Source organism: Anastrepha ludens, chromosome 5 (assembly GCF_028408465.1).
Source record: "Anastrepha ludens isolate Willacy chromosome 5, idAnaLude1.1, whole genome shotgun sequence".
In the NCBI taxonomy this organism is placed as follows: domain Eukaryota; kingdom Metazoa; phylum Arthropoda; class Insecta; order Diptera; family Tephritidae; genus Anastrepha; species Anastrepha ludens.
Window position 1 is genome coordinate 50,084,873 of NC_071501.1, and position 9,052 is coordinate 50,093,924.

The 9,052-nt window shown below is 34.7% G+C and overlaps 1 protein-coding gene across 1 annotated transcript; it reads right to left on the reverse strand.

The window, feature by feature from the left end:
* Positions 1-3,016: 3,016 nt before the first annotated feature.
* LOC128864702 (uncharacterized) lies at positions 3,017-6,217 on the reverse strand. The gene is made up of 2 exons (XM_054104453.1): positions 5,927-6,217; positions 3,017-3,414 (listed from the first exon to the last, which is right to left on the reverse strand). The coding sequence occupies exons 1-2, from the start codon at positions 6,215-6,217 to the stop codon at positions 3,064-3,066; spliced, it is 642 nt and encodes a 213-aa protein (XP_053960428.1). The 3' UTR covers positions 3,017-3,063.
* Between the last annotated feature and the right edge of the window lie 2,835 nt (positions 6,218-9,052).

The window sequence follows — 9,052 nt, forward strand, 5'->3', positions numbered from 1 at the left end:
GACCAGGATGATCTATCTGGATTTCACTAAGAAATTGGTTGCGAAAAGCTTAATCACTTTCTTGAATAGTGATGCAAATTTGAATAGCTCTATTAAGCTTTTGATCAGCTACCTTACAGGAAGAACCTAAAGGGTAATATGCAGGGCTGTCTTCTCTACGTCTACTTTTGTTGTTTCTGGTTTGCCACAAGGTTCTGTCCTTGGTTTTCCCTTGTTTAATGTTTTTGTGAATGATATTATAGTCTCGGAGATATATATATTTATTCCTTTTACTCCATAGTGAAGCATAGGGCTACAACAAAACTCTTAAATCTGTCCCTGTCCAATGGCATTCTTTTAATTTCATTCCAGTTCATTTCACTTAATGTTATCTCCTTCTCTAGCTGTCTTCTCCAAGTATGCGCTGGGCGTCCCCTTCTGCGTGATCCCTGTGGGTTCCATTCAATGGCTTGCCTCGTGATATCTTGTGCGGGTTTTCTGAGCGTATGGCCGATCCAGTTCCACTTTCTTTTCAGAATATTTGTTTTGATGAGCGTATGGTTCGTCAGCTCCCACAGTCTGTCGTTGGATATAGTTTCTGGCCACCTTATCTTTAGTATACGCCTAAGGCAACGATTTGTAAAAGATTGCATGCGTTGTATTAGCCGTGGCGCAGCATTCCATGTTTCACATCCGTATAGTAAAACGGATATGACGTTGGAATTAAATATTGTCTCGGAGAGGCAGTACGTCAATGTTCATGTGTATGCGGATGATATTCATTTATATTTGTCCAGTAGAACTTGTCTACTTGAGGATTTGTGTTTTACAATTAATAGTGACAGGTCACTATTGAACAATGAGCCCACATATGATAATTGTCTTAGCCTAAATGCGGCCAATTCATATGTATTGCTCATTAATAACAGTGTACTCGGATAACACGTAGAAGATATTCCAAATGTTCAATGGCATGTTACAAAATTTAGGCTTTGTTGTTAATCTATGTTGAGCTATTCTGACCGTGTAAAAAAAGTTGTAAGTAATTTGTATACTGTTTCACTTAGACAAAGAATTTCAGTGTGATTTACGCCATTAGTGTCTATAAGAAAGCTTGATACTATACCCCTTGTATTACACATCTCATACCATGAGCTCGTATATAGCAAGCTCTACTCTATTTCATCTCACAAAATGCTGCGTTTAATGTCTCAAAGGATATGACCACATTTCTTTGCAAACTAACCAATGAAGTTGTCGAAGTTTTTCTTTTATTTGTTTGACCTTTTGCTTTATGTGGTGATTACAATTTAGTTTAGAGCCCAAGTGAATTCCCAGGTTTTTACTATTTAGTTCTATTGTATTCATCCATTCCTTAACTGCGTTTGTGTATCGCTGCAGTTTTTCAGTAGCGTTAATTAAGATTTTGTCTGATGCGAATTTTGATTTCGAATTTTGTAACTTCCTATCAGTTGATGTATTTTAAAAGATTAAAAAGTTTTACAGAAACAACCTCTTTGAATAAATAAATAAAATACAACTCTTCTCTCTATATTCATAGTATCAGCATTTCAGTTACATAGTTCCACCATAACTAGTGAATGATCCGAAGAACGAGTGCAAAATTGCGATTTAAATTTAGAAGTGGGTTAAGAAGTATCAAATTCGTTCTGAACAAAACTTTGTATACCCGCGCACATTTTAGAAAAATTATATTTAGGCTGGCTGTTAATTTTTGGAATCAAACAATTATAATTATACAGTGCACTCGCGGTAACTCGAATAGCCGCTAAGTCGAACGACGTGCTAACTCGAACACATTTTTTCCCCTATTGACTTCTTTGTAACTCGAACAATAAAAAAGCGCTATAACTCGAACAAAAAAACAAATTTATTTGTACACACATTCTTTTCAAACATGTATATTTTGTACATAGATACATATGTAATAGTATATGTATATAAATTATATGTATACTAGTGTATTGTCCATATGAATATTTCGGCGTTAATATCCCGTTAGTTTTCTGGGAACAACATCTTGCATTGACCAAATTGCTTTAAATTTGTCATTTGTAGTATATCAGTGCACGTGAGTAATGGATCGTAAAAGGTTGAAGTGTTTAACATTAAAAGAGAGGGCTGAAGTCCTTAACAAAATTAAACGTGGACGTAGTGTTACTTCTCTAGCGAAGGAATATGGGGTAGCCAAGTCCACCATAAGTCTTATAAAAAAGAAAGATAAGGCAATTTATGGCTTGCACTAACGCTACCGGCAACCATAAGCTTAAACTTCTCGTTATTGACAAAGCAAGAAATCCTCGAGTTTTCAAAAATTTTAACTGTCCGGTGGAGTACAAAAATTCCAAATCAGCCTGGATGACTTCGGCGATTTTCAAAGACTGGTTTCATAATTCGTTCGTGCCGCAGGTAAAATCCAGATTCATTAAAACAATTGTTTTAACCAAGTTAAATGACTTTAATATTTAGGTAAGAAAAAATTTGAAAGATGGGGACTACCTGAGAAGGCTCTTCTTCTAATTGATAATGCCCCATCACATCCCAACGAAATCGAATTAAAGTCCGAGGATGGTTTAATTTTAACTATGTTTATGCCGCCGAATGTGACACCATTGATCCAGCCAATGGACCAAAATGTAATTCGTATAACGAAACTATACTACAGAAATTTTCTACTGGCTTCCATTTTCAACAATCGATCGAAAAATCGATATCGATGACTGTTTTTTTCACATAGCACACTCAATTGATAAGTCGAACAAATTCGATAAATCGAACAGCGCCTGTTTTAATTAGTTCGAGTTATCGCGAGTGCACTGTATTTATATTTATACATTTATATATATATTGAAATTTCATTTCGTTCTATTTATTTTATTAAATCAATGGTTAAAGAACCATACAGACTACAGGTAAAAATTAATTTGAAAGTGTTTCCCTTACTATAGTTTTATTTTTATTTAAATCTCAAGAAGATTACTTGGTTTGCAGTATCAAAATAAGAACTCGAATCGCTTTAAGATTTTATAAAATAAATAATTCTAAATCCATGCACATACATAATTACTCCTGGTATAATGGCTCGCTTATAAGTGACATCCAATGTTCGAGTACATCCCAGTGCAGAAGATATTTGGGTTTTCCACGCAAAACTTGTAACTGGCATAAGAGTTCAGAGCGTTTAAATTGCTTGCAGCCACTTCTCACCAGAAATAGTTTATATAGCTCGTGATAGCGTTGCGAGGGCAATGAGATACTCCGCATAAAATTAGTCAGCTCAAAGTAGAAAAGTTTACGTATGCCATATAGTAGATGTTTAATGTCGTTGAATTTTTTTATATTCATTGCACATAACGCATCTGCGTCAATTAGTAGAAGTTGGCGGCCCGTTATCATATTTACCCGAAAAGTGTGCTAAAATATTGAAAGTAAATCATTAGAATATTTTATGCCCATTTTTATTATAAATAAAAAAAATTAATTTTTAGAAATGTGTAGTTTTTGGGTTGAGCCAAGGCTCATTGGGCAGGTATTAAGAGAGCAGCAGTTTTGATTTTTTTCATTCTTTGGTTTGGGGGCTATTTATTTGGTCCCTAAATTGTCAAGCTTTGACATTTTTTTTTTAATTATTTTAACTGCTAGTCTTTATTTATAGATTTTGACATTCGATAAGCCAAGAGCAAAAACAAAAATCATTGTGCTTGTAGTGGTGCTACTGCTACTACTTGTCCAATGCCCCATAGGCTGAGGAATGGACAAACAAACTTGGGTTTTCTTCAACACTTTCGGCTGCAACAGCAATATTTTTGGCTGTTCTTGAGCGACGTGCACGGGTTTTATTCTTCACAGCACTAACTTGTCTCAACAGCTCGAATTTTTTCACCAATTTCTGTATTGCGGTCCGACAAGGTGCTTCACGATGACTCAAAAATGTTCGAGTTTTACGAACTGTCTCTGCCAAATTTTCACCATTTTTATAGTGAATTTTAATGATTTCAATGCATTGTTTAAGCGAGTATCGTTCCATTTTTATTAATGGCGTAGTTTCTACTAGTCAAATATAAAAAATAACAGCTTCAAAAGAGACATCTACCGAAATAGCGGGCTATTCAAAATAACACCTGTTATTGGAAAACCCTTTATTTCAAATTTCAAAAGCCCCAACACGGGGACATGAAGAGAATTCAGTTTTCATTTTATTTATTTATCATCGCTGTAGTTTTCTTTAAGTAATATTGCCACTTTGTACATCCCTGGTTTGTTGATCATATAGGTACAATTATAAATCAAGTAAATATATTGAACTCATTTCTAAAGAAAACAGTAAATATCTAGTTTAAGTTTTCATCCTTATAAATGTTTTAGAGTTTCACCTAATTTTCCGTCGTCTTATGGGCAAGTATTACAAAGAAGCTCTCGGACGTTAAGTGTTAAATTCTTTTGCATCTAGCATCAGGGGTCGGCAGCCCGCTGCTCACGAGCCAGATTCAGATCTTCGGATGTAAAGCTGCGGCAATAAATTATTATGCGATATATTTTTCATTTTATCAAAAAAAACAAAAAAAAAAAGCATTTAAAACTTGTTCTGAATCGATTATCGAGGATTAGACACCGATTTTATCTCTCAGCCAGTTGTACTCGCTGACTGTAAAGAATTCTTAAGCGAAATGGAGACTCAGTATTCCGACCTCCTTCTTGTCAATAAACTCCGATGGCTTTCCAAAGTTAAGGTGTTGTAACGTTTTGCTTTGTGCTTGAATGAAATAAATATATTTCTAAATGAAAAAGACATTAATCACCCTGAATTAGAGAATGACAAATGGTTGCAAAATTTTTATTTTGTGGTGGATGTCACAGCGAAGTTAAATGAGCTGAATCTAAAACTTCAACGAAAGGTAGGGGAAGAAGGTTCGCTTTTGCAGAAGGTATTCAGAAGGCTAAATTACTTCAATTAAAATTAGTAAAGCGATATCGCGATAAAAGCAGTGCAACTGTTGAAACGAATTACATCAGCCCAGTTATAAAAATAATTAAAGATGAGGTTTCTGACAGATTTGAGCAATTATCAAGAAACCAACGGAACCACCCTAGAATTCATAGCAAATTCTCTCAAAACAGTACAGTACTATTTATTGTTGACAAGAAAAAAAATTCTTTTCCGACTCGAAAGGTTGTCGACCCCTCTTATATAATATTTCTTTATGGTAAGAGATATGCACCTACATATAGATATTCACACGTTACACCTGGTATCTGCATCGATTGTCATATGTTGGCACATGTACATAACCGTTTGCCATATTAGTTAGTAGCGAAGCATTTAAATTTTCTACCAAAAATCACATTTAGCATACAATTTATCTCTGCAATAAACGCTTCCTTAATTTACTTCATACAATCACTTGTCAGTGCTGCCAATTAGAAAAGGCTGTTCTGCCAAACTAACAATGAAAAACATTAATTGAACTGGAACTCTATCAGGATCACGTCGTTGTTGTTGCATTCGCGCGTAAAATATTGTCTCTCTTTATATCCAGTTCTTTAGCTTTATCCTCCCATTCATCCTTATCTTTATTTTTATTATTTTTATTTGCCTTTAATCTTTTGTTTACTTAAGTACTTATTCACCTATACTTTCATCCTTATATTGTATTATATTAATCTTAATCTAAATCTTGCTAAAAACACGCTGATTAATACGTTTCTTCAATTTAGTGTCAGTTTTAAAGCATACATTTAGGAGGCATATACATATTCATGTTTCGCAGAATAATGAAAAGAGTCAATTTAATCATGATTTGTATCTCGATAACAACTAAATAAAACACGCCCTCACTCAGTACACGTTTGATTCGACTTGAATATTATTGAGAAGTTAAGTTGAAATGCTCTAATTTAAACTAAAGTCAACTTAACTTTTGCTCACCTCATATTGTTTATAACCATACCGTTCCAACCATTTACAAACATCCTCATTAGTCCATTGATAGACGTCTGGTAGTGGAAGTGCATCCACTATTCTAGCGGCTAAATGTAACAAACTTTCCGGCGTAACTTTGAATTCGATGGGTAAGTCAGTTTTATCGTAAACTTTCTCTCTTCGTACTGCTAATTGCGTTTCGAATTTAAATGGTTTATTTTCTATCGATATTTGCGGTAATTTATACAAACGTTTGTTTTCGCGGCTAAGTTTAGAACTACAGTGGCAGTAACTCATGCCGACGCTGCAAAACCAATACTAAACTTTCTGTTTCGTAGAGAAGCATGTTAGCGTTAAATAATGTGAATATATAGTAGAATATACAGACAAACAAAAGTGTTCGCATTATATGTACAAATTGGTATGCTGTTCAAAATAGAAGTGAATATTCATGGCTCAAACATAACTGATGCTTTTCATTTCAATTCAACCGGGCTATTCGGGTCAGATTCTTCGATTTCGATGTAACTCAAATATGTTGCTCTCTGGTCAAAATGATGAGACACGTAGTTTTTTGTTCGCCCATAAGAATTTTTTTTCAAGATTTATCGGCAATTTTGTTTTTCGGCTCAAAATCCATTATATAAGAAATTTTTTTTTTAAAAAGTGCGAAACAGGTCTTTTACTCAAAAATTCATTACTCAAAAACAACTCATTTTAGCTACTGGGCATTCAGCTCAATTGAAGTTTGAGATGTCCTCTTGATTTGGAAAAAGTTAAAAAAAAAATTACACTTTTTGAAATATCGAATTCGAATTTTGAAAAAATTTCGAATTTTTTTTTTTTGTTTTTAAATAAAAAATTTTCAACTACTTTTTTGCAATTGTTTCTACATGAAGTCGCTCGTGTAAGTAATGACGATCACTTTGAACCCAAAATCATTAAAATCGGTTCATTTTTACAGGGTCCGCCATATAACTTTACGGTATTAAAAGTGCTATAAAAAAGAAACTACTCAATATTTTTCCAAACTGTTTTTTATTTTGAAGTACAATCCTTCCGGTTAATGATGGAACACAACTTCATTCATATGGCTGCCAATGCAACCAATTGGACTTTGTACGGCGTCATACCAAGGTCTTTACGCAAAATTCGTCTCAATGATGCCTCCGAAATGTCCAATTGTTGAGAACGACGGTGAACTGATGTTCCTGGTGATTCACGAACACTCTCGGCCACAGCAGCAATATTTTCGGGTGTACGCACGGTTTTTGGTCGGTCACGCGTTGGTTTGTCAATAAGCAACCCAGTTTCTCTTACTTTTTTCGCAAAGTAACGCACATACGCTTCATTCGGTGCTTTTCTTTTCCCATTGCCGTACGCAATTTTCGTACACATTCTGCAACATTACCATGATTCTCAAAGTAATGTCGCAATATTTCCCAGCGTTCTTTGAGCGTATACACAACCATTTTCGTTCAGCGGAAGAATAAAACTAATTTTCTGTCAAACAGATGACAGCTAAGTGTTACCATTCTTCAAATAATACCTAGTTCAAATCCGTAACGATAGATGGCGGGCTCTATATAATTAAAAAAATCGATTTTGAGCCGAAAAACAAAATTGCCGATAAATCTTGAAAAAAATTTTTTTCGGGCGAACACAAAAATACGTGTCTCATTATTTTGACCAGAGAGCAACATATTTGAGTTACATCGAAATCAAAGAACCTGACCCGAATAGCCCGGTTGAATTGAAATGGAAAGCACCAACTTATAATGCAGGACTATTATTATTATTAGGCTACTGCGCATTGTGACTAAAAGAGATACATATATTGTGCAAAGGCTACTGAGATGCCCTGTATGTTCAGGTTTTTTTTTTTAATTTTTTGGCACATTCTGGGATTTATTGCTCCATAATTTATATGAATGCACGGCAATACCAACAAGGTGTAGCCTTTTTCTGCCTAGCGCAGGACATTCCCAAAAATGTGTTTTGAATTTTTAGTGTCCATGCCACAAAATCGGCAGATGATGGTCTCAGAGAGATCAATTTTGTTTAAGTGATATCTCAGCCTACAGTGGCCTGTAAAGCAAATAGTTAAAAGCCTTACGTCCTCTGTTTCGGCTTAAAAGTTGTTTCGCTTGTAGCTGACCTAAGGAACTTCGCCAGTGCTCGACGAACTTCTTCTCCTCTCACTTCCTCAGAAATTCGTGAGGTGTAAGTCCACAGAAATGCTCAGAACCAATTAAAGGCATGTTTGCCACTTTGTTAGCTAGCTGATCAGCCATTTCATTCCCTTCATGTCCTTCATGCCCAGTAACCCAACCTAATAATGCTGCGTTACAGTTCCTTAACATGCTAAGAGGGTTTATGCAGTCATTTACCATGCTCGAGGTGATTACAGTTGATAGAAGGGCTTGCAAATCAGCGCGACTATCTGAAAGTATGTAAATGTGGGTTCCTCTCATTTATATGGGAAAATAAAAGTAAATTCCATGAATTCTTGCGACAAGAGGTAAATTAATACTTCCTACCTAGCAATTCTCAGCACTTTGAAAATATCTAAAAAGAAAGTTTGCTTCGTTCCAAATCAGGTTGTTCAAAGTATTTGAGAACCTTCGTCGTCAACTTTCATTCGCTTCTCTTACTAAAATTCTCTAGTGGATATTTTATAGAATTCCGGCCAATGGTCGTTTCATGATCATTTTATTAAAAGTGCTCTACCCTTTTTTTAATAAATTGAGTAAAAGGCACCAAATACGAAAACGTTTTCAAAATAAATATAACTACTTAAATAAACACATATGTAAATTTTTCAAAACAGTGAGTAAAGGAATTTTCAGTAACTAACTTTTTTTAACGTGCTTACACCTGCAAAGGTAGGCGCTTACACCTACATACAAACATAGTGAAAGCTTAATTTGAAAGTAAATTTTTCACACTCAACAGCACGCCTCTGACAGCACTGAATGGCGTTTGCATGATTGCAGCTGTCAAAGTTGATGAAAGTAAATTTATTTACATTGATTATGATGATAGCCTTAATGGTGTTGTCTCAAAAATGATTTTATAAAGTAAGGTAATAACTTTTGATTGAGCAATGAAATCTTGAAAAAAATGTTTCCA

Bases quoted from the DNA above. Each gene is read 5' to 3' on its own strand.
- LOC128864702 (XM_054104453.1), bottom strand. From the start codon at position 6,217: ATGAGTTACTGCCACTGTAGTTCTAAACTTAGCCGCGAAAACAAACGT. The intron at 3,415-5,926 runs GTGAGCAAAAGT...TCAATATTTTAG, and splicing joins ATGGTTATAAACAATATGAG to CACACTTTTCGGGTAAATAT.